This window comes from Heterodontus francisci, chromosome 43 (genome assembly GCF_036365525.1).
Source record: "Heterodontus francisci isolate sHetFra1 chromosome 43, sHetFra1.hap1, whole genome shotgun sequence".
Classification (NCBI taxonomy): domain Eukaryota; kingdom Metazoa; phylum Chordata; class Chondrichthyes; order Heterodontiformes; family Heterodontidae; genus Heterodontus; species Heterodontus francisci.
In genome coordinates this window covers 10,049,197-10,074,901 of record NC_090413.1, presented here as the reverse complement: position 1 = coordinate 10,074,901, position 25,705 = coordinate 10,049,197, and the positions used below count along the sequence as shown (strand labels likewise).

General features: G+C 46.9%; 1 protein-coding gene across 5 annotated transcripts in view; it reads right to left on the bottom strand.

Annotated features, from left to right (window-relative positions):
• Positions 1 to 17,291: 17,291 nt before the first annotated feature.
• LOC137355587 (ultra-long-chain fatty acid omega-hydroxylase-like) overlaps positions 17,292 to 25,705 on the bottom strand; it is a 135,028-nt gene continuing 126,614 nt past the window's right edge. For all 5 annotated transcript variants that reach the window (XM_068020873.1, XM_068020871.1, XM_068020874.1 and 2 more), the window contains 2 exons: positions 21,948 to 22,030; positions 17,292 to 17,830 (listed from right to left, as the gene is read on the bottom strand). In XM_068020873.1, coding sequence (XP_067876974.1) covers positions 17,623 to 17,830; positions 21,948 to 22,030 — 291 coding nt within the window. In that variant the 3' untranslated portion in view covers positions 17,292 to 17,622. The remainder of the gene's footprint in view (positions 17,831 to 21,947; positions 22,031 to 25,705) is intronic.

Below are 25,705 nucleotides of genomic sequence, written 5' to 3'. Positions count from 1 at the left end.
AGGAAAGGTTGAGCAGGTTGGGCCTATATGCACTGGAGTTTAGAAGAATGAGAGGTGATCTCATTAAACTATATAAGATCCTGAGGGGACTTTTCAGGGTAGATGCTGGAAGGATATTTCTACATATGGGCAAGACTAGAACTAGGAAATACAGTTTAAAAATTAGGAGTCTCCCATTTAAGATGGAGATGAGGAGGAACCTTTTCTCTTAGAGTAATTAATCTGTGCAATTTGTTTCCTCAGAGTGCAGTAAAAGCTGGAACATTGAATATATTCAAGGCTGAGTTAGATAGATTCTTGATAGACAGGGAGTGAAGTGTTATGGGGGCAAACAGGAAAGTAGAGTTGAGGCCACATTCAGATCAACGATGATCTTATCAAATGGGGGAGCAGGTTCGTGGGGCTGAATGACCTACTCCTGCTCCTAATTCGTATGTATGTACGTATGTCAGTGAGTGCATTTACCAATAGGACCATCAGGGGGCCTTGTCATAGGAACATTGGAACATAGTTCGGGTTTGTACGGGAGAACAGAAGTAGCCTTTGTTCAATGTAATCCTGAGCTAAAATAATAATCACAATAACTAAGAACATAAACTTCACATCTAGTGGAAGCTGGGAGTTGTTCTCCAATGTTAGAGTCTTGTAATATAAATGGAAAGCCACTGTCATCTGATGAATGGACAAGCTTACTGTGTGGATTTTGTGGTTGAATTACTCTAAATTATATGTGATTGCTGGGTTTTCAATCAAAGATAAAACTGAACATGCCTCGTAGAAATATAATTAGAAGGCTTTGATTTCAGAAAGTTGAACTCATTTGTTTTAAAGCTTGTCACACGGGACTTTTACTCACATTTTATCACAGATATAACAAGCCTGACTCTCTCCTACATATATGCTTGGGAATAGAGAATGAGGAAGCAAATATTTGGACAGGGTGGGCTAAAGCCTGGCAACCCGACCCCAACCCGACTAGACCAGACGAAATGTGTTGGGTTCATGTCGGGTCAGGTCTATATTCCGAGTCCAGCATTTGGGTTCGGGTCGGGTCGGGCTGGACAGTGCTGCTCCGGGACCTCACGGGATCAGGCTCACCCGTGATTCCGCACAACTCCATCTGCAGGAATAGCCTGCTACCGGAACAGATCAACAGGATCACAAGTATTACCATTTGGACAAGGTAGAGCACAATGACATGTTTGATATCATTAAATTTATTGCGATATTCGGGTCAGGTCGGGTCGGGTTGGGCGCGAGAAAAAAATAAAGGATTCGGGTCCAGGTCAGGTTCAGGTTTCAATTTTATACCCGAGCAGGCCTTTAGGGTGGGCTATCTTTTCAATATTCAGACATCCAATATGATAGGATATTTATCTATTAATATCCAGCTGTCATGCAGACCCCCACCTGCCAAGAATGAGGCACATTAATTTCGCCACATGGACATTAAATTTCAAATGGTTGCTGGGAAGAAGAGAAGGCCTATTACAAGGGGTTGCAGGCCCCTGGCTGGAAGAACATTTTTGCATGTTAACAGACACTGTTTGGAACAAAGGAGCTGTCCCACGGACCACCCAATACACAAAGCCAGAAGTGGTTATACCAGTCACGTGACTACCCTGCTGGCCAACCTGGGGAGTTTTAAATTGTAGAGACAGTGTTTGAACTGGAAAAGCTCTTTGCCCCTGGACTGAAAAAGACCTCCTCTCCTCATGTCTGCTCCCATCCCTTTCTCACGGAACTGAAACCCACTGAAGACACATGAACTCTAAGAGAGAAATGTCTCCTACAGTGAACAAAGTTTAAGAAGGATACTGGGCCCCAACGAAAAGCAAGAACTACCTACAATCAAGAACAATACAGTGAGCTTGAAGACCCGTAACAGATATTGCCTCAAATCTTTCCAGTTTATTTTTCTTCTGCTCTTTTCTGTCTCTATTTGCACGTCTGTATCGCATATGCATGCTAGCGTGGGCGAGTCCTGTATCTGTAGGCGTCTTCTGAATTAGAGTTTCAGTTTAAGTTTAATAAAATTTCACCTTTCTTCTTTAAACCTAAGAAAGCCTGTCTGTGCTCATTTCTTTGCCTTATAATTGGAAAGTAGTGAATAAGGATTCACCAAGTGGGAGCTAAAAACACAGTGTGTTTAAACACAAAACCCTGTTACAGTAAGACCAGGTGAAGGCTGAAAGGGACTTCTAGACCTCTTTCTCACCTTGTTGTAACATATATTTGGGGGCTCGTTCTGGATTGACCCACAGATAAACGAGAGAAATTGGAAGTGCGACGTCAAATTGTTCCCAATCAGAAAAGAGCAAGATTAATACAGGTTTTCTTGTGGTTATGTGTGCTTGAATACTAACATGTTTGCACTGAAGCTAGCAGCTCTCCAAGCCAGGGTGAAGTAACTTAGGATACGTTAAAAGCACTGTCTATGGAGGAGTTGAGAAAAATGGCTGAACAGTGTGGGATCACTATATGTGGCAAGACTAGGAACTCCAAAGGCTAGTGGCCAACCATTTTACCTTGAATCTGAGGACACAGAAACAGGTTAGAAACAGACCCAGAGAGGGTACTGCTATCAAAGATATAATTGGAACAAAGGAAACTTGAATTTGAGGAAAGAGAGAGGGAGAAAGAAAGAGAGAGCCTTCCAGAAGGAATGTGAAGAGAAAGAAATAACCTTCCAGAAGGAACGTGAAGGAAATGAAAGACCGGAGACAGAGAAAAAAATTCCAAAAAGAATGTGAAGAAAGAGAGTTGAAGCAGCTTGAGTTAGCTAGGGAGCGACAGAGTAACCCCAGTGAAAGCATGTGCCAATATGGAGGAGCAGAATTCAGGGCTGGGTACAAAATTGCTAAAACTCACTCAATTAATTCAAAAATTCAATGATGAAGATGTGTCATTTTTTGTGTCCTTTGAGAAATTGACGAGGCAGCTAAAATGGTCAGCCGTGACCTGGCCTCTTTTACTGCAAAGCAAGCTAACTGAAAAAGCCCATGAGGTTTATTCCCTGTTGCCAGATGGGATTTCATCAAATTATGAACTGACCAAAATTGCTGTCCTCGGGGCATATGAATTAGTACTTGAAGCCTATCGCCAAAAGTTTAGAATCCTCAAAAAGAAAGCTAATCAAAATTATCTGGAGTTTGAAAGAAGTAAGCAGCTGGCTTTTGACAGTGGCTGAGGGCTCTTAAAGTACAGCTCAGCTATGAGAATCTCAGGGAAGTAGTTCTGTTAGAGGAATTTAACCACTCTCTCCCACTCTCCATAAAGACCCATGTAGAGGAGCAGCAGGTCCAGAGAGCCCGACAAGCGGCCGTTCTGGCTGATGAGTTTGCTTTAATTTATAAGTCAGTTTCCCGGGGAGAACCTTTCCTGATCACCCCCATAAATCCGAAAAGGACAAAGGTGGGAAGGTGATAGAAGCACAGGGTGTTCTGGGAGAGAAAGGAAAGCAGGAGGCACAGGGGGCCCTCCTCCAGCCAAAAAGGAAGGTGCTGTGAGCAAGATTGAGACCTGGAGACCTGTGTGTTTTCTTTGTAATAAAGCAGGACATTTAAAAGCTGACTGCTGGAAACTAAAGGGAAAACCGGTATGGTTAATCAGGGCACACCTGCTCAGTGAAGAAGGGACCCTGGTGGAAAACACAGCAAAACAAGCTGTGGCTTTAACTGCAGTAAGAGTGAGACCCAGGAAGCTTACAGCTGCAAATGCAGGAAATTTTCATAGGATTCCTGAGGATCAAGGTTTTGTGTCTGAAGGGAAAGTAACCCCATACCGCTCGAATGGGGCCAGAGAGCCCATAGTAATTCTCAGGGACACAGTGTCACTAGATCCCTTTTACTGGGAAAAGCCCTGATCTTCCCCCCAGAGAGTGCAGGAACACCAAAATGGTGGTGAATGGTATTTGAGGGCAGTGTATGCCTGTCCTTGTACACTGGGTACACCTGGAGTATGACCTTGTTTCGGGACCAGTGACTGTAGGGTTTGTCCCTAGTTTTCCTGTGGACAAGGTTGACCTGTTCCTAGGTAATGATCTGGTGGGGGTGATGGTGATAGCCCCCCCAGTAGTGAAAGAAAGACCGCAGGAGGTCAGAAAAACAGGGCAGTGGCAGGAGACAGACCCCTGCAGTTTCCCTGAATGTGTAGTGGATCAGGCCATAATCAAACCAGCTCCCTCAGAGGAGACTGCATTGGCACTGCAGGCAGATGACCATGAGGTCTGTCTGTCCGAGACTTTCTTTGGAAAATTAGGAGACCCAAGGCATTAATTAAATGGATTTTCCCTCGCTGAGGCTCAGTATTGTGAGAGTTAGCACAGGCTGCCCAGTCTGAAAATGAAGCAGAGGGAGTCCCTGATTGCTACTATTTAAAGAATAAAGAATGAGGTACTGATGAGGAAATGGAGTTCTCCTCACAGACCTGAGAGCAAGGAGTGGACAGTAGTTCACCAATTAGTGGTGCTGCAGAGGTACCAGGGAGAAATATTAAGAAGGGCCCACGAGTCTACATTGGCTGCACATGCTGGTATATGAAAGACCAAAGCCCGCATAATACAGCGGTCTGACTGGCCAAAACTCCACGAAGATGTGGTGGAGTACTGCAGGAGTTGCCACATGTGCCAGGTTGAGGGGAAACCCCAAACTACAGTGAAATCTACACCCCTAAGTCCTGTACCGGTGTTAGTAGAACCCTCCAGCAGAGGACTGGTGAACTGTTAGGGATGCCTGCCGAGAACAAAAGGGGACAGGCAGGCACCCGGCTGGCTAAAGTTTAAAAAGAGGAGAAAAAGTGACCAAGAGGGCAGGTTAAAGGAGGAATTCCAGATGAAAACCCTTACTGGCCGGTCAGCCAACCCTGAAAAACGTGAAAAGTTAGACCCCACATCCTCCTATGTAAATGCAGGTGGATGTACGAGGTAAGAATATATGAACAGGAGTAGGCCATTCAGCCCATCAAGCCTGCCCCTCCATTCAATATGATAATGCCTGATCTTCCACTTCAATACCTTTTTCCCCACACTATCTCCATATCCCCTAAAGTCATTTATATTTAGAAATCTGTCAATCTCTGTTTTAAACATACTCAATGACTGAGATTCCACAGCCCTCTGGGGTACAGAATTCCAAAGATTCACAACCCTCGGAGTAAAGACATTTCTCCTCATCTCTGTCCTAAGTGGCTTCCCCCTTATTTTGAAATTGTGTCACCTGGTTCTAGACTCCCCAACCAGGGGAAACATCTTAGCTGCATTTATGCTGTCAATCCCTTTAAGTATTTTGTAGGTTTCAATGAGATCACCTCTCACTCTTCGAAACTCTAGAGAGTACAGGCCCACTTTCCCCAATCTCTCTTGATAGAACAGTCCCGCCATCCAGGAACAAGTCTGGTGAACCTTCCATTGCACTCCCTCTGTGGCAATAATATCATTCCTAATGTAAGGGAACCAAAACTGCCCACAGTACTCCAAGTGCAGTCTAACCAAGGTTCTATACACTTTAAGCAAGACTTCACTACCCCTGTACTCAAATCCTCTTGCGATATGGGCTAACATACCATTAACCCTCCTAATTGCTTGCTGCACCTGCATGTTAGCTTTTAGTGACTTACTAACAATGACACCCAGGTCTCTTTGTACATTTACACTTTCTAATCTCTTACCATTTAAGAAATACTCTGCACATCTATTCCTCCTACCAATTTTTCCACATTATATTCCATCTGCCACATTCTTATCCACTCACTAAGTCTGTCCAAATCCCCTTGAAGCCACTTTGCATCTTCCTCACAACACACATTCCCATCTAGTTTTGTGTTATCCACAAACTTGGAAATACTACGTTTGGTTCCGACATCCAAATCATTGATATGTATTGTGAACAGCTGCGACCCAAGCACTGACCCCTGCGGTACCCCACTAGTCACAGCCTGCCAATGCAAGAATGACACGTTTATTCCTAATCTCTGCTTGCTGCCTGTTAACCAATCCTTAATCCATGCCAGTATATTACCTCCTACCCAATGTGCTTTAATGTTGCTGACCAATCTCCTGTGGGGGACTTTATCAAAGGCCTTCGGAAAATCCAAGTATACCACATCCACCGACTCCCCTTTATCAATTCTGTTAGTAACATCCTCAAAAAACTCCAACAGGCTCGTAAAACATGATTTCTCATTCATAAATCCATGTTGACTATGCCCAATCAGATCATTATTATCTAAGTGTCCATTTATCACATCCTTTAGAATAGATTCTAGCATTTTCCCAATGACCGATGTAAGGCTAACAGGTCTGTAATTCCCTGTTTTCTCTCTCCCTTCCTTCTTAAATAGTGGGATGACATTTGCGACCTTCCAATCTGCAGGAACCACTATGGAATCTACAGAATTTTGGAAAATGATCACCAATGCATTCAGTATCTCCATAGCTACCTCTTTCAACACTCTGGGATGTAGAATATCAGGGCCTGGGGACTTATCAACCTTCAACCCCATTAATTTCTCCAATACAACCTTCTTACTAATACTAATTCCCTTCAATTCCTCATTCTCCCTAATCCCTTGGCTCTCTAATTCTGGGAGATTTCTTGTATCTTCCTCAGTGAAGACAGACACAAAGTAATCATATAGAGTCATAGAGTCGTACAGCATAGAAACAGGCCCTTCGGCCCACCGCGTCCATACCGATCATAATGCCTATATATATTAATCCCACCTGCCTGCATTAATTCCATATCCCTCTATGCCTTGCTCATTCAAGTACCTGTCCAAATGCCTCTTAAATGTCGCTACTGTTCCTGCCTCCACCACCTCCTCAGGCAGCTCATTCCAGATACCCACTATTCTTTGTGTGAAAAATGTACCCCTTTGATCCCCTTTAAACCTCCTCCCTCTCACCTTAAATCTATGCCCTCTAGTTTTAGTCATCCCTACCATGGGAAACAGACTCTGGCTATCTACCCTATCTATGCCTCTCATAATTTTCTATACCTCTATCATGTCCCCTCTCAGCCTCCTTCGCTCCAGGGAAAACAGACCCAGCCTATCCAATCTCTCTTTATCACTGAAGCCCTCCAAACCAGGCAAGATCCTTGTGAATCTTTTCTGCACCCTCTCTAGCTTAATCACATCTTTCCTGTAGTGCGGCGACCAGAACTGCACACAGTACTCCAAATGCGGCCTAACCAACATTATATACAACTGGAAGTTTCTCTGCCATTTCTCTATTCCCCATTAGAAACTCTCCCGACTCTGCCTGTAATGGACCCACATTTGTCTTAGCCGAATGTTTCCTTTTTACGTACCTATAGAAGCTTTTACAGTCCTTTTCATATTTTTTGCTAGTTTACATTCATATTCTATTCTCCCTTTATCAGTTTCTTGGTTCCCCTTTGCTGTATTCTAAAATCCTCCCAATCCTCTGGTTTACTGCTATTTCTGGCAACTTTATAGGCCTTTCTTAACTTCCTTTGTTATTCACGGTTAACTGCCATTACTTTTGGGGGTTTTGTGCCTTGTAGGAATGTATAGTTGCTGTAAACTATGTAATATTTCTTTAAAGACTATCCATTGCCTGTGTAAAGTCATAGAGTCATAGAGAGATACAGCACTGAAACAGGCCCTTCGGCCCACCGAGTCTGTGTCAACCATCAACCACCCATTTATACTAATCCTACATTAATCCCATTTCCCTCTCACATCCCCAACCTCCCTCAATTCTCCTACCACCTACCTACACTAGGGGAAATTTACAATGACCAATTTACCTATCAAACTGCGAGTCTTTGGCATGTGGGAGGAAACCGGACTGTCATACCTTTTAATGTATTTTCCCAATCCACTTCAGCCAATTTGTCCCTCATACCTTCATAATTTCCTTTGTTCAAATTTTAACAGATTGAACTAACTCACTTTCAAACATAATGCAAAATTGTATCATATTATGGTCACTCATCCCTAAAGGTTCTTTTGCAACAAGGTTATTAATTATCCCTTTCTCTTTATATAATACTAAAATAGCCTGTTCTCTATTCGGTTCCTCAATATACTGCTCCAGAAAACCATCCCTAACACACTCCAGAAACTCGTCCTCCACAGCAATAGTGCTTATTAGGTTTACCCAGTCTATATGCAGATTGAAGTCCCCATGATTACTCTATTACCCATACCACATGCTTCTCTAATCTCCTAATTAATACCATGCCCCACACTACCACGACTGTTTGGTGGCCTATAAACAACTCATAGCAATGTTTGCTGCACCTTGCTGTTTCTTAGCTCCACCCAAACAGATTCCACATTTTGTTCTTCCGATCTGAGATCCTCCCTTACTAATGCACTGATCCCATTCCTTATCAGTGCAACACCATCTCCTTTTCCTTTTGGCCTGTCCTTCCTAAATGTTGAATATCCTTGAATATTCAGTTCCCAGTCTTGGTCACCTGTAGCCATGTTTCCATTTGTCAACTGGATTATACCCATTTACTTCTATTTGGGCCTTTAAATCATCTACCTTGTTGCAAATGCTGCATGCATTCAGGTAGAGTGCCCTTCACCTTACCTTCTTGACATTCTGCATTCTAAGTCTAGTTGATGCTCACCTTTGTTTCACCTGCCTTCTAATGTCACTCACTACGTTTCTACCTCCTGTTGCCAGCTTTACTTCCCTCCAATTTGAGCTACCCCTCAGGTTCCCATCCCCCTGACAAGTTAGTTTAAACCTTCCCCAACAGCACTAGCAAATCTCCCTGCAAGAATGTTAGTTCCGGTCCTGTTAAGGTGGAGCCCATCCATCTTGTACAGGTCCCGCCTGCCCCAAAACCAGTCCCAATGCCTCAGAAATCTGATGCCCTCCCTCCTACACCAATTCTCCTGCCACATGTTCAATCGATCAATCCTCTTATTCCTATGTTCACTAGCACGTGGTACTGGGAATAATCCTGAGAGTACTGCTTCGGATGTCCTGCTTTTTAATTTCCTTCCTAACTCCCTAAAATCTGCTTTCAGGACCTTATCCCTCTTCCTACCTGTTCTTCCACTCTTCTTTCTCCCTTCCTGTGCAGCTGAGCCACCCGTGGTGCCATGGACTTTGCTCTGGCTGCACTCCCCTGAGGAACCATTGCTCTCACCAGTATCCAAAATGGAAAACTGATTAGCAAGCAAAATCGACTCAGGGGACTCCTGCACTACCTGCACTGGTTCTCTTAGACTGCCTGGCAGTCACCCGTTCCCTCTGCCTGCATCCTCCTAACCTGTGGTGTGACCACCTCCCTAAACGTGCTAACCACATAGTCCTCTGCCTCGCGGATGCACAATAGTGACGCCAGCCACTGCTTGAGTTCTGAAACCCAGAGCTCAAGCTTCTGTAGCCAGTGACACGTCCTGCAGATGTGTTCATCTGGGACACGTGGTGTGTCTATGACGTCCCACATACCACAGGATGTACATTCCATTTGACTGAACTGATCCGTCATACCGTAACTTTAAAAACTTTTTATTACAATGAGAAGTAAAATAACTTACCAGTTACTCACCAATCAATTTCTTCCCCTGTACTGAAGAGAGACAGCTACAAGAGGCTGAAAAAAGATAGAAGAAAGAAAGAAAGGAGCCCCTCCCTCACGCATCAAGCTCCCACTTTACAATCAGTGCAGTCAAATTTATTTTCTTTTTAATTTATGCTCCCTTCCTTACCGAACTCCCTCAATTACCAAACTCCCTTCTTCACAATCTGTTCCCTCCAGCAGCAGTCCATGCTGACAAGCAGCACTGAGAGTCCCCTGAATTTATACTCTGATAACAATGATGTTTCAGCTCTGCTCCAGCTCAGAAACCAGTTTAAGCGAGCTACCTAATTAACTAGGTACAGCTACTCTCAGAGTGCTAGCATACCCGTTTTAAAACTGCAAGAAACCGAACTTACCTCTTAACTAAAACAGAAATTTCAATTAGTTGCTAGACGTAAACAAAACAAAAACACATGAGGTGCTACAGCACCACCTACTGGATGGAAGATTGGAATAATACTGTGATCCGCCAATGTTTACATAGGAAAATGCCTACTATAAATGGTTACATGGTATTTTAGCACTGTACATATTGACTTGACCTTATGACTGAAAATTCATAACTGAGACAGGAAATATGAGAAATGTACAAAATAGTGAATCTCCTGTGACATGATCAGTTGGAGGTGTACAATATTACTTGTCTCAGTTTCCTCATGTTGCTGTTGTTGTTCTATATCTCCTTCTCTGTTCTTCTGCTTCTCTCCACCAACCTCCAAACTCTTCTTTCTTTCTCCTTCAGTCCTCTCCTGTTTCTCTGTCTTTTGCTCCATTTCTTTTGTCCTCTTAGGTGAGGGGTCCTGGGTGGTGTGCCATGGTGTAGCACACATCTCTTGCACCAGTCTGGGAATGAGTTTTGTTCATTGTGTTGTATCCTCTTCTCCATCAGACACTTTATTCCTTCCCATTCACAAGAGCTGGTATTAACAAGTTGTCAACATCAGAGTATCACCAGGCAACTGCTGTTGTTGGAGTTTGTGATTGGGTGTAGTGTTCCTTTTCACTCCGGATGAATTGAGCTATTGAATCCATGTCCTGCTTCATATCAATTTTCCCCTCAAAAGAGAAAATCCCGCTGCTCAGTCCCAATGCTTTTTAATACAGGTCATTGGGACACTGAGATTGTGAGCAGGTGAGTTTAACAGAAGCCCTGACCCTGTGTTAGCTGATTACAGCACGCCACAAGTTCAGTCACTCTGTGTTTGCCTGTTCTGTTAATCCAGCGGCAACAAATGAAAGAGGAGCTCATTCTACTACAGATTACTGCTGACAATGGCTAGTCTTGTTTAAAGCCTGCTGTAAACCCTCCCCAGGTATTCTGTCCCATTATCAGTGGTAATGTTGTACAGAGATGGTGCTACCGTACACCAACACCTTCCGATAGAGTTCAGTCTCCAGCTGTCTGCTTTCGCAATGCTGTGCTACCAGCAGAATTTCATGTCGAATGTTCCAGTCCATACTCCTAAAGAATTAATGTTGCACTGCTGTTACTGAACTACATTGTGTGGGTTAACTCATTACAAGATCATGGTAGAATCACACTCTAGTATTCCCCACACAGTATAATTTATACATCATTGCACACTACTGTAGAGTTACTGTAATTTTATGTTTGTCTCTGCTCTCTCTTTCCACCCCTTCCCCCGCCCCCATCGCCCTCCACCCCCTGCTCATGCCACCCCCCCCCCCCCCAATAATGTATTTTGCCAGTAAATTGATGGAATATTGTTGCAGACAGCTGCTTGGGAAATTCCACAGAAAAGCTCACATTGGTTGAGTTGGCAGGTTACTTACATTGTTCTTAGTTTTGATCCTGTGCCCACTTGCCCATGTGAATGCCAGACTGCACTCGCTGTCACTCCGGGGCACTGAGTCATAGTCATTTAGGGCACAAAAGGAGGCCATTCGGCCCATTGAGTCCATGCCGGCTCTCCACAGAACTATGCAGTCAGTCCCACTCCTCAGCTCGATCCCGAGAGCCCTGTAAGTCTGTTGGAGGCAGGAACCCTCATCTCATTTAAAAGGTGCCTGAATGTGCACCTGAAGTGACAAAACCTACGGGGCTACGGCCCAAATGCAGGAAAATGGGATTAGGCTGGGTGGCTCTTTTTTTTGGCTGGCACAGACATGATGGGCTGAGTGGCCTCTTTCTGGGCTGTAAACCTTCTATGATTCTCAGGTGACCGTCCAACCTCCTCTCAAAGTCATTGATCGTCTCCGCTTCCATCACCCTTGTGGGCAGCGAGTTCCAGGTCATTACCACTCGCTGTGTAAAAAAAGTGCTTCCTCACATTCCATCTGCATCTTTTACCAAAAATCTTTAATCTGTGTCTCCTAGTCCTTGTACTATTAGCTGATGGGAACAGTTTGTCCTTGTCTAACTTATCTAATCCTGTTGTAATATTGTACACCTCAATTGTATTTTCCCTCAATCTCCTTTGTTCAAAGGAAAACACACCCAGCTTTTCCAAACTCGCCTTGTAACTAAAATCCCCCATCCCTGGAACCATTCTGGTAAATCTCCACTGCACCCTCTCAAGGACCCTCACATCCTTCCTGAAGTGTGGTGACCAGAACAGGATGCAATAATCTAGTTGGGGCCTAACCAGAGCTTTATGAAGGTTCAGCATAATTTCTCTGCTTTTGTACTCAATGTCTCTATTTATGAAGCCGAAGATCCCATATGCTTTGCTAACCACTCTCTCAATATGCCCCTCCAGATCCTCCTTCCGCTTCACTTCCCTCTGACCCCACCCCTTCTGATCTGACCCCTTGCCGTGTATTCACTATACCCTCTGACCTCCCCCTCTCTGATGCTGAGCGTTCTGTACTCAGCAAAGGTCTCAGTTTTATCCCCTTACGCCCCCACCTCAATGAATTTCGCGCTCGGCATGACGTTGAGCTCTTCTTCCGTCGCCTCCGCCTCCGGGCTCACTTTTTCGACCAGGAGTCCTCCCCCCGACCAGCAGACCCATTCACCCGCCTCCAGCATTCTCCCTCTACCTGGACCCCTCACCCTGGCCTCTTACCCGCTCTTGAACTCTTTATTGAAAACTGTCGGCGAGACATTGGTCGTCTCAATTTCTCTGCCCCCCTCACTCACTCTAACCTGTCCCCCTCTGAACTTGAGGCACTCCGTTCTCTCAGGTCTTACCCCGACATGGTCATCAAACCTGCAGACAAGGGTGGTGCTGTTGTTGTATGGCGTACCGACCTCTACCTTGCAGAAGCTCAACGCCAACTCACAGACACCTCTTCCTACCTCCCACTGGACCATGACCCCACCACTGAACATCAAGCCAACGTCCAAAGGACTGTCACTGACCTCATCTCCTCTGGAGATCTTCCCTCTACAGCTTCCAACCTCATAGTCCCGCAACCCCGGACAGCCCACTTCTACCTCCTTCCCAAAATCCACAAACGGGACTGTCCCGGCAGACCCATTGTGTCAGCCTGCTCCTGCCCCACTGAACTTATTTCTTCCTATCTAGACTCTATCTTTTCTCCGCTGGTCCAGTCTCTTCCCACCTACATCCGTGACTCTTCTGACGCCCTACGTCATTTTGACAATTTCCAGTTTCCTGGTCCCAACCGCCTCCTCTTCACTATGGACGTCCAATCGCTCTACACCTCCATCCCCCACCAGGATGGTTTGAGGGCTCTCCGCTTCTTCCTGGAACAGAGGCCCAACCAGTCCCCATCCACCAACACCCTCCTCCGCCTGGCTGAACTTGTTCTCACATTGAACAACTTCTCCTTCAACTCCATGCATTTCCTTCAAGTAAAAGGTGTCGCTATGGGTACCCGCATGGGTCCTAGTTATGCCTGTCTTTTTGTGGGATATGTCGAGCATTCTTTGTTCCAGTCCTACTCAGGCCCCCTCCCCCAACTCTTTTTCCGGTACATTGATGACTGTATCGGTGCCGTTTCCTGCTCCCGCCCCGAACTAGAAAACTTTATCAACTTTGCTTCCAATTTCCACCCTTCTCTCACCTTTACATGGTCCATCTCTGACACTTCCCTTCCCTTCCTCGACATCTCTGTCTCCATCTCTGGGGATAGGTTGTCTACCAATATCCATTATAAGCCCACTGACTCCCACAGCTACTTCAACTACAGTTCTTCACACCCTACCTCCTGTAAGGACTCCATTCCATTCTCCCAGTTTCTCCGTCTCCGACGCATCTGCTCTGATGATGCTACCTTCCATGACGGTGCTTCTGATATGACCTTTTTCCTCAACCGAGGATTTCCCCCGTCCCCGTCCCAGGGCACCTTCCCTTGCAATCGCAGGAGGTGTAATACCTGCCCATTTACCTCCTCTCTCCTCACTATCCCAGGCCCCAAACACTCCTTTCAGGTGAAGCAGTGATTTACTTGTACTTCTTTCAATGTAGTATAGTGTATTCGCTGCTCACAGTGTGGTCTCCTCTACATTGGGGAGACCAAGCGCAGACTGGGTGACTGCTTTGCGGAACATCTCCGCTCAGTCCGCAAGCAGGACCCTGAGCTTCCGGTTGCTTGCCATTTCAACACTCCCCCCTGCTCTCATGCTCACATCTCTGTCCTGGGATTGCTGCAGTGTTCCAGTGAACATCAACGCAAGCTTGAGGAACAGCATCTCATCTACCGATTAGGCACACTACAGCCTGCCGGACTGAACATTGAGTTCAATAATTTCAGAGCATGACAGCCCCCCACTTTACTTTCATTTTTAGTCATTTTTAGTTATTTTTTCTTCCTTCTTTTTTTTTTACATTCCTTTTTACATTTTTTACATTTTTTACAATTTTTTTTGCATTTATTTCATTTCATCTTAGTTTGTTCAGTTTGCTCACCCACTGTTTTTTTCAGGTTGTTTTTCTTCAGGTTTGCACTTGCTGCTGTTCAATATTCAGTATATTCACACCTAATCTGTACTAATGCTTTGTCTTTCAACACACCATTAACATATTGTTTGCCTTTGCTCCGTGACCTTTTGGTCAGCTATGTGGCCTGGTCCAATCTGCACCTTCTCCTTTGTTATCTCTTGCCCAACCCCCACCTCACTTGTTTATAATCTGTGACTTTTCTAATATTTGTCAGTTCCGAAGAAGGGTCACTGACCCGAAACGTTAACTCTGCTTCTCTTTCCACAGATGCTGCCAGACCTGCTGAGTGAATCCAGCATTTCTTGTTTTTCTCTCAATATGGTGGTTGCACTTCGGCCCCTATGACCTTCGTGTTAGAAATTGCAGGACGTTAAGATTGGCAGGAGAAGAACAAGTGAATTCAGAGTCTTGATCCAGTAGCTGAGTTGATACTGTCTGGTATAAGACCTGGATGTGCTTGGCCATTTAATCTCCGCATCTCTTAGTTGAGTCCGTTTCATTTGGTTTTATACATTATCCTGGGTGCTTTCGATCACAAAACTGTCAATTAAGGAACAAGGTACGTTGTAACCTGAAAGACTGCAATTCCTGTTTGCCTCCTGCCATTCCAAACTTCAGCCCGCTGGGGAATTCAGTGTGTTATTAAGGCTGTGTAAATAGATGAGACAATCAAATGCTTCTGAGATTCCTCATAATAATTTGGATAAATGTGAGTGTGAGCCACCTCTACAGTTAGCCACACTGCAGCTTCCTCATTCCATAACATTCCTATTCTCCGCTTCTTCCAGCCATTTGTGAACGTATCTAGAATTAATTGTATTCAGGTTGTGGTCATTGGTCAAAGCGGGAAGCTGCTGCACATTTACAGAGTTCATCAATCAACAGCTTATGTGAGGAACAAGAGGATGGCCAGAGTGAGGGTAGGGCCGATCAGGGATAGTGGAGGGAACTTGTGCTTGGAGTCGGAGGAGGTAGGGGAGGTCCTAAATGCATACTTTGCTTCAGTATTCACTAGTGAGAGGGACCTTGTCGTTTGTGAGGACAACGTGAAACAGGCTGATATGCTCGAACAGGTTGATGTTAAGAAGGAGGATGTGCTGGAAATTTTGAAAGACATGAGGACAGATAAGTCCCCGGGGCCAGACTGGATATACCCAAGGATATTACGGGAAGCGAGGGAAGAGATTGCCGCTCCTTTGGCGATTATCTTTGCATCCTCACTGTCCACAGGAGTAGTACCAGATGATTGGAGGGTGGCAAATGTTATTCTCTTGTTCAAGAAAGGGAATAGGGATAACCCTGGGAATTATAGACCAGTCAGTCTTACGTCGGTGGTGGGCAAATTATTGGAGAGGATTCTGAGAGACAGGATTTATGATTATTTGGAAAAGCATAGTTTGATTAGAGATAGTCAGCATGGCTTTGTGAGGGGCAGGTTATGCCTCACAAGCCTTATTGAATTCTTTGAAGATGTGACAAAACACGTTGATGAAGGAAGAGCAGTGGATGTGGTGTATATGGATTTTAGCAAGGCGTTTGATAAGGTTCCCCATGGTAGGCTCATTCAGAAAGTAAGGAGGCATGGGATGCAGGGAACTGTGGCTGTCTGGATACAGAATTGGCTGGCCCATAGAAGACAGAGGGTGGTAGTAGATGGAAAGTATTCAGCCTGGAGCTCGGTGACCAGTGGTGTTCCGCAGGGATCTGTTCTGGGACCTCTGCTCTTTGTGATTTTTATAAATGACTTGGATGAGGAAGTGGAAGGCTGGGTTAGTAAGTTTGCCGATGACACAAAGGTTGCTGGAGTTGTGGATAGTGTGGAGGGCTGTTGGCGGTTGCAACGGGACATTGACAGGATGCAGAGCTGGGCTGAGAAGTGGCAGATGGAGTTCAACCTGGAAAAGTGTGAAGTGATTCATTTTGGAAGGTCGAATTTGAATGCAGAATACAGACTTAAAGACAGGATTCTTGGCAGTGTGGAGGAACAGAGGGATCTTGGGGTCCACGTCCATAGATCCCTCAAAGTTGCCACCTAAGTTGATAGGGTTGTTAAGAAGGCGTATGGGGTGTTGGCTTTCATTAACAGGGGGATTGAGTTTAAGAGCCGCGAGGTTATGCTGCAGCTCAATAAAGCCCTGGTTAGACCACACTTGGAATATTGTGTTCAGTTCTGGTCGCCTCATTATAGGAAGGATGTGGAAGCTTTAGAGAGGGTGCAGAGGAGATTTACCAGGATGCTGCCTGGACTGGAGGGCATGTCTTATGAAGAAAGGTTGAGGGAGCTAGGGCTTTTCTCATTGGAGCGAAGAAGGATGAGAGGTGACTTGACAGAGGTGTACAAGATGATGAGAGGCATAGATAGAGCCAGAGACTTTTTCCCAGGGTGGAAAGGGCTATCACCAGGGGGCATAATTTTAAGATGGTTGGAGGAAAGTTTAGAGGAGATGTCAGAGGTAGGTTCTTTACACAGAGAGTGGTGGGTACGTGGAATGCACTGCCAGCGGTGGTAGTAGAAGCAGATACATTAGGGACATTTAAGCAACTCTTGGATAGGTACATGGATGACAGTAGAATGAAGGGTATGTAGGTAGTTTGATCTTAGAGTAGGTTAAAGGGTTGGCACAACATCGTGGGCCGAAGGGCCTGCACTGTGCTGTACTGTTCTATGTTCTATGTTCTAACATCTCAGCAATGGGAACATTTCAATAGTGAATCGTGGGCTGAGAAGCTCTTGTGAAAGATTTTCTTTCCACATAGTTGTAGGAGAGTCAAATGCTTTAACCACAAGGAGCAGAGATCATTGCATTTTTCAAAGGGGAAGTTGGATAAATAATTTAAGTAGAGGAAGAATATTTCACAGTTCCTTTTATTCAATTCAATGGATTGTTACAATATTCAGGAAAGCCATTAACTGCACATTTAGGAGTTTGCTTTTATCATAACACAGCATCTGTAGGGACTAGTGAAGGGCGAGGGTCGTGTAGTTTATTCAGAGCATTTCAGCCCCAAGCTGCGGCACTTGTGTGAAACATTTTTCATATTTGTCAGCGGGTTTAAAACAAAACTCCCTTTTCCTTTAAGCTGTAGCATTTCACCCTCGCAGGGATTGAAAGTTGGGTTCAAAGAATTTATTCCCCTCCCCACCTCCGTTTGCATTTTCTCTCCTCCTTCTGCCGCTTTCATTCAGCGGCCTGCTGGGATCCTCGGCAGACTTGCCGCCCTGGCAGCGGCTCCAGTTTCAGCCAGATTCCTTTCTCGGTCCGGAGAATCAGCTCGGGTTTCCTTCGCACCTCCTGGGATGTATCCAGCGTGAACTTGAAGCGGTACAGAGTCAGCGCCACAGCCACCTTCATCTCGGACAGGGCAAAGTTCTGCCCGATGCAATTCCTAAAGAACAAGGAAAATCGGAATTGGGGATAATTAGCACCCATTTGAATCAAGAATAACAGGAGAGACCGACATCCCCTCTCACCCGTTTCAGCTTTCTCACCACCTGAAACTCAAGGATTCAGGTTAAGAATCAAAGTTAAATTGTGAGAACAATTTGCATAGATGACACTTGTATTTTCTAAACTATGGAAGACTAAGGAGTGATCTTATTGAGGTGTTTAAGACGATTAAACTATTTGACAGGGTGGATAGAGAGAAACTATCTCCTCTGGAGAGAGAGTCCACAACAAGGGGACATAAGCTTAAAATTAGAGCTGGGCCGTTCAGGTGTGATGTCAAGAAGTCGCACGCAAAGGGTAGTGAAAATCTGGAACTCACTTCCCCCAAAAAGCTGTTGAGGCTTGAAAATTTCAAATCTTAAATTGTTAGGTTTTTGTCAGGCAAGGGTATTAAGGATTACAGAACCAAGGTAGGTAGATGCATTTAAGATACAGAGCAGCCATGACTGAATTGGCAGAACAGGCTTGATGGGCTGAATGGCCTACTCTGTTGCTGTGTTCCCAGGAATCTGTCTCAATCTCCTACAACTCAGCTCCTGACAGTTAATTGTTGTGTGCAGCAGCCAATGCCTGAATCACTCACACCTGGGTTCAAATTCAACCACAGCCATTTGATTCCTGAAGTCAGTCAGTGAGTGTTAATAAATGTTGTGCATTAATCTGTGGTTGCTGGGAATAATCTATCACTGGTGCTACACACAGCCAAGCAGACCGGGGTTGCCTGGAAGAGTTCCTCCTTTATCTGAGAGGCCGGAGCAACTGACCCCCAGCTTGGGCGGTTACACCATTATTGAATGGAGGTCATCTAGCTTTCATTCAATAAGTTGCACTGCAGCAACTCACCAGGCCTCCTTCCAAACCAGCGACCTCTTCCACCTTTAAGGACAAGAGCAGCAGATGCTTGGGAACACCACCACCTGCAAGTTCCCCTCCAAGTCACACAACATCCCGACTTGGAACTTTATCACTGTTCCTTCACTGTCACTGGGTCAAAATCCTGGAACTCCCTTCCTAACAGCACTGTGGGGTGTACCTACCTCACAAGGACTGCAGTGGTTCAAGAAGGCAGCTCATCACCAGCTGCTGGGCAATTATGGATGGGCAATAAATGCCGTCCGAGCCAGTGATGCCCACATCCCATGAATGAATTTTTCTTTCACCTTTCTTGCACCTTTCTTAACCTCATGACATCCCAAAGCACTTTGCAGCCAATGACAATACTTTTTGAAGTGTAGTCACTGTTGTAGGAAATGTGGCAGACAATTTGTGCACAGCAAGCTCCCACAAACAGCAATGTAATAATAATCTGTTCTTTGTGTTGTTGACTGCAGGATAAATATTGGTCAGGACACCAGGGAGAACTCACCCTCTCTTCAAGTAGTGCAATGGGATCTTTTACAACCACCTGAGAGCAGGCAGGCCTCAATTTAAGATCTCATCTGAAAGAGGCCACCCCAGACACTGTAGCATTCCCTCAATTCCACACCCTGAGAGCGTCAGCTTATGTTGAAGTGAGACTTAAACCATCATCTTCTACCTCAGAGGTAAGAGTGCCAACAACTGAGCTATGGTGAACACTGAGGCCTGTATAACCTCAACAGTTCTGTACTTGCATTCTGCAGTGAGGCCAGTTACCATCTCAGTTTGTACAGTGGCTGTAAGTGAGGTTATAACAGGGCTGAGTAAAGAGTTCTCTCACTCCCATTGCAGGTACCAGTGCAGGTTATCATCAAAATGCTGGGCTGAGGTCGTGGCTGTGACAGATCTTATTTGGAGTTTGCGAGCGAGCTCTGTTCTAAGCTTCTTGCTGATGCTGAGGCTGGGGCTGATTTTATCTTTCTTTATCGTTCAGTGGCGTGAGTTGCAACATCCCTTCCTGGGCCAGTTCTACATCTCTTCAGCCCCTGAAGTTAGTCAGATTGAATGACAGTTGGGGTGCTGGCCCCATGAATTGCAGTGTGTGTGCTAACACTTATCATTCCACAGTCAAACATGACATCATAGCCCTGTTTGCCTGATGAGGGGTCAGAGTTGGATAAGAACATTTGAAATAGAAGCAGGAGTAGGCCATTCGGCCCCTCGAGCCTGCTCTGCTATTCAATGAGATCATGGCTGCTCTGATTGTGGCCTTAACTCCACTTTCCTGCCTGCCCTCTATAAACCTTGCCTCCCTTGTAGATCAAAAATCTGCCGAGCTCAGCCTTGAATATATTCAATGACCCAGCCTCCACTGCTTTCTCGGGAAGAGAATTCCAAAGGTTAACGATCCTCTGAGAGAAGAAATTCCTCCTCATCTCTGTCTTAAATGGGAAACCTCTTATTCTGAAACTTTGCCCCTGAGTTCTCGCTTCCCCCTTGAGGGGAAACATCCTCTCAACATCTCCCCTGTCAAGCCCCCTCAGAGTTGGATGGCCAATTTGAATAATTAAAGGCCCAATTAAGGGACATTTTGCCAGGTCGCTGGCAGTTTACTGGCGTCGGAGCAGCCCCTCCCCCCCCACTGTGTGGGGTGTCCGCCCAGCAGGATCCCAGGGAGGGCATCTGATCCAGAGGCTCCGTGCCCCAAAGAGGGGGCAGCAGCCAGGAAAGACCTGCCCCATAGATGCATCTGAACGGGGTCTCCCTTCCAATCAGCAGGGCCTACTGCCCTCGGCCACCTAATCTTTTACATTCAGATTATCTACTGGAGGGTGCCTCCGTGTTGAGGTGCCCTCATGTTCTCCAGCCTGCATCAGCAGTGCCCACCTCTCCCTGTAACGTTGTTGAGGCTCCAGACCTGACTGGGGTGGCCGCATCAGCACCCCGTACGCTGTCTTTAACTGGACACTCGGCTCGGCCAGTTCAGAATCCTCCTCTGGAAATATTGCCGAGGTGGTCCCGCTGCCCGCCCAGCATCCTTGGGACAAGCAGATGGTCCCGACTTGGGGACTGCCCCCCACTTCCAAGTTAATTGAACCCTTAATGTCACACAGGTGTTCTGAGGTTTGCTGTCACTGGCACTCGATCATTAAACTCCATCTTTCGAAACAATCCCAAACATCACTGATCATCTCACGGCACCAATTGTTCCACCAGTTTGGGGCCCTGTGTTGTCGTCTCTATTCCCCACCCCACCCTGTGTGTGCCAGTTCCCAGGATGTCAGGGAGCAGGACTGGAGACCCTGACCCTGACATGTAACTACAGGGGCTGAATGGATGAGAGCAAGAAGCCTCAACAGATAGGAGCATTTAAATGATGTAATAACACGTCCTGTGCCATTTTGGATGGGTTTGACCAAAGTGAAAAGGCTCCGACTGGGGGGCAAAGAGCCAGGAAGGTTGGATAGGATGTGGATAAGGAATGAGCTCTGGATTGTGTGCAGGTCAGGTTGGATTTACTGCTGTTTCTGGCACTGACTCAATACCAAACCTGCTTCTCAGGAAGCTGCGATGATTGGGATCGATGACTGTTTAACACTGCCTGATTTTACTGTCCGCTGAGGTCAGTAGACAGCAATATTGAACTGGGTGTAAAACGGGTGTTCTACCCGATCCCATGGCATTCCCACCTGAAGACTTAGGTTAGTTTCAGAATCCTGGATTGGAACAGCGAGTGCCACTGAAACCTGACATCCCTGAGCAAATCAGTCCATACTGTCAGTCACAGTGGGTGGCACAGTGGCGCAGTGGTTAGCACTACAGCCTCACAGCTCCAGGGACCCGGTTTCAATTCTGGGTACTGCCTGTTTGGAGTTTGCAAGTTCTCCCTGTGACCGCGTGGGTTTTCGCCGGGTGCTCCGGTTTTGTCCCACAGCCAAAGACTTGCAGGTGCTAGGTAATTTGGCCATTGTAAATTGCTCCTTGTGTAGGTAGGTGGTAGTAAATATGGGATTACAGTAGGGCTAGTATAAATGGGTGGTTGTTGGTCGGCACAGTCTCGGTGGGCCGAAGGGCCTCTTTCAGTCCTGTATCTCTAAATAAATAAATAAAAAAACCCTGGAGCAGAGGAAGTGGAAATCTCAGCAAAAATATGACAATGAAAATGAGCACTGAACAGCCGCCGAGGCGCAACTCACCTGGAACCAGCCGAGAATGGGATGAAGGCGTGCGGGGCCCTCTTGTCTGCGTTTGTGGATTCGAAGCGGTACGGGTCATATACCTGCAAAAGGCAACAGGTGAGATGGTTACACTGTCAGGGACACTGAAACAGGTCCTTCACTCATCAAACAGGATACTTAACCTCGGCCGGTTCTTCAGTGCAGTCTTGTTAGGTTTCCTGGGGGCATTAGGAGCACTGTGGTTTAACCATCCTCCCAAACGTGGGAATGGGGGGGAGGAAACAGTCCTTCCCTTCCTTGACAAAGATTCAATGAGCTCCTGGACAGTCAGCTCTCCTTACTGTGCACCTCCATCCTTTGCCATTTGCTGCCCTTTCTCCCCCAATCTCCGCTCTTCCACTGTTTAAGTCCCTCCGGCTCTATAATAGTGGGTGCATTTTAGCCCTAAAGACAAGTTACCTGCTAGTTTAACCTGGCACTGCCCAACCCCGACCACACCTGCCCTTAGTTTTCCTCAGTGAGCACTGAATCTTTTCTCAAATTTGACTACCAGATTCCTGGTCTTCTCTGGACATTAAGAGAATGTTTCTGCATTGGGCTACACCATAAAACTCAGCTGCTGAGCCTCTGATCTGCTGCTCAGTCGCTTAAATGTTAAAGTACTTCCGCCACTGCTGCAGTTCCAGCTAAACCTCTGACTGGTCTCTGGTTCGATTGTTTTTTCACCTGCAGCTGCCATCTGGGTCCTGGCCAGAGATTCACTCTCCTGAGCTGAAGGACATTTCTCTACCTCTTCCGGGCCTTGTGGTTAGAGCATGGCTAACCGACTTGAACCCGACCAGACCCGACAACACGTGTCGGGTTCGGGTCGGGTCGGGTCTCTCTTCCGGGTCCGGCATTCGGGCTCGGGTGGGCTCGGGCCGGGTCGGACACAGTGCTGCCTTTTGCTCAGGGAGGGAAAGGGAAGTAAGCTTCAAAATGTGAACAGCCGGGACGTCAAGGTGGGAAACGTGCATCCGGACTCCGCACTAGTCTGCCTCCATCGGCACGATTCTGCAGGAATAGCCTGCTGCTGGAACGGAGGATCACAACATTTGGACAAGGTAGAGCACAACCTCTTTGATATAATTAACTTCATTCCAGTAGTCGGGTCAGGTCAGGTCGGGCACGGGAAAATATCAAAGGACTCGGGCCGGGGTCAGGTTTGGGTTGGATGTGGTCGGGTTGGGCCCGGGTCGGGTTTGGGTTGGATGTGGTCGGGTTTGGCCCGGGTCGGGTTTGGCTTGGATGTGGTCGGGTTGGGCCCAGGGTCGGGTTTGGGTTGGACCCGGGTTGGGTTTGGGTTGGATATGGTCTGGGTGGGCCCGGGTTGGGTTTGGGTTGGATATGGTCGGGTTGGGCCCAGGTCGGGTTTGGGTTGGATGTGGTTGGGTTGGGCCCGGGTTGGGTTTGGGTTGGACCCGGGTTGGGTTTGGGTTGGATATGGTCGGGTTGAGCCCGGGTTGGGTTTGGGTTGGATATGGTCGGGTTGGGCCCGGGGTCGGGTTTGGGTTGGATGTGGTCGGGTTGGGCCCAGGTAGGGTTTGTGTTGGATGTGGTCGGGTTGGGCCCGGGTCGGGTTTGGGTTGGATGTGGTCGGGTTGGGCCCGGGTCATGTTTGGCCCGGGTCGGGTTTGGGTTGGATGTGGTCGGGTTGGGCCCGGGTTGGGTTTGGGTTGGATGTGGTCAGGTTGGGCCCGGGTTGGGTTTGGGTTGGATGTGGTCGGGTTGGGCCTGGGGTTGGGTTTGGGTTGGATGTGGTCGGGTTGGGCCTGGGGTTGGGTTTGGGTTGGATGTGGTCGGGTTTGGCCGGGTTCGGGTTTGGGTTGGATGTGGTAGGGTTGGGCCCGGATCGGGTTTGGGTTGGATGTGGTCGGGTTGGGCCCGGGTTGGGTTTGGGTTGGATGTGGTCGGGTTGGGCCTGGGTTGGGTTTGGGTTGGATGTGGTCGGGTTGGGCCCAGGTCGGGTTTGGGTTGGATGTGGTCGGGTTGGGCCCGGGTCGGGTTTGGGTTGGATGTGGTCGGGTTGGGCCCGGGTTGGGTTTGGGTTGGATGTGGTCGGGTTGGGCCCAGGTCGGGTTTGGGTTGGATGTGGTCGGGTTGGGCCCGGATCGGGTTTGGGTTGGATGTGGTCGGGTTGGGCCCGGGTTGGGTTTGGGTTGGATGTGGTCGGGTTGGGCCCGGATCGGGTTTGGGTTGGATGTGATCGGGTTGGGCCCGGGTTGGGTTTGGGTTGGATGTGGTCGGGTTGGACCCGGGTCGGGTTTGGGTTGGATGTGGTCGGGTTGGGCCCGGGTTGGGTTTCAATTGCAGACCCGAGCAGGCCTTTACTTGTGGTGGCCTCCAACGTCAACACTGTTTTTCTACCTCACAATCGCTTCTGCACACATCCTGGAAATGCCTCCATTGGTGCATCCTCCAATCCTTCTACCCCTCAAATAGCCTCAGGACTTCACCCGCCTGCCACAACAGTCTACAAACTTTGGACAACTGTTCATTGATGCACAATGGTGACTCCTCCCTATCTATGTCACATTTATCCCACCACAGGCTCGACGACTTTGACTCCAAATTTCCTTCTATTTTCCCAGCTCTATTTTTGGTTTACTAGCAGAATACATGTATCATAATAATCCTAGTAACCAGGCCTGTGTAACTTTATTCTTCCCTGTGTCCATTTGCGTGAGCATTTTGCCTGCCTTTATTACCTATAGACTTGAGTATCACAATGCACTCCTGGCCAATTTCCCATATTCAACCTGACATAACCGGCCAACTGTGTCCTTACTCGCACAAGGTCCTGTTCACCCATCTCCCCTGTGCTCGCTGACTTACTTTGGCTCCCAGTTGAGCAACTCATCGATTTTAAAATTCTCATCCTTCTTTTCAAATCCCTCCATGGTCTCGCCCTTCCCGATCTCTGTAATCTCCTCCAGCCCCAGAACTCTCCGAGATATCTACACTCCTCCCATTCTGGCCTCTTGAACATTACTCCGCGATTGGCGGCTGTGCCTTCATCTGCTGAGGTCCTAATCTCTGGAATTCCCTCACTAAACCTCTCCACCTTTCTATCTTGCTTTCCTTGTTAAGACACTTCTTCAAACCTATTTCTTTGACCAAGCTTTTGGTCATCTGTCCAAATAACCCCTTATTTGGCTTGGTGTCAAATTCTGGTTACTAACGCTCCCGTAAAGCACGTTGAGATGTTTTACCACATTAAAGGTGCTATATAAATACCAATTGTTATTTCTTTGTTGCAGGTCATCCCTAAACAGTGTTTACCCGAGTACAGCCCACAATGGCATCAGCTCCCTTGGGGCAAAGCACTGTTGGCCGGGTGGGGGTGGGATGTCCTCATAATTGTACTTGAAAAGGACCCAACATCTGCTCCAGTTTCTCGCTGGGTAAAGGACACCTTTGTTTGCCTTTCCCCATAGGGCGGGCGCTGCACATCTCGCTGCCATTTTGGGTCCATGGTAGGCCGTGTAGCACCTGAAAAATGGGCGCAACTCTTCCAATTTCTCAGCCGTAGACTCCAACACTGCACTGGTAATCCAGAGCCCAGGCTAGTGCTCTGGGGACATGAGTTCGAATCCCACCTCGGCAGGTGGTGAAATTTGAATTCAATTAATAAATCTGGAATTAAAAGCTAGTCTAATGTTGGCCATGAAACCATTGTCGATGGTTGTAAAAACCCATCTGGTTCACTAATATCCTTCAGAGAAGGAAGTCCGCTG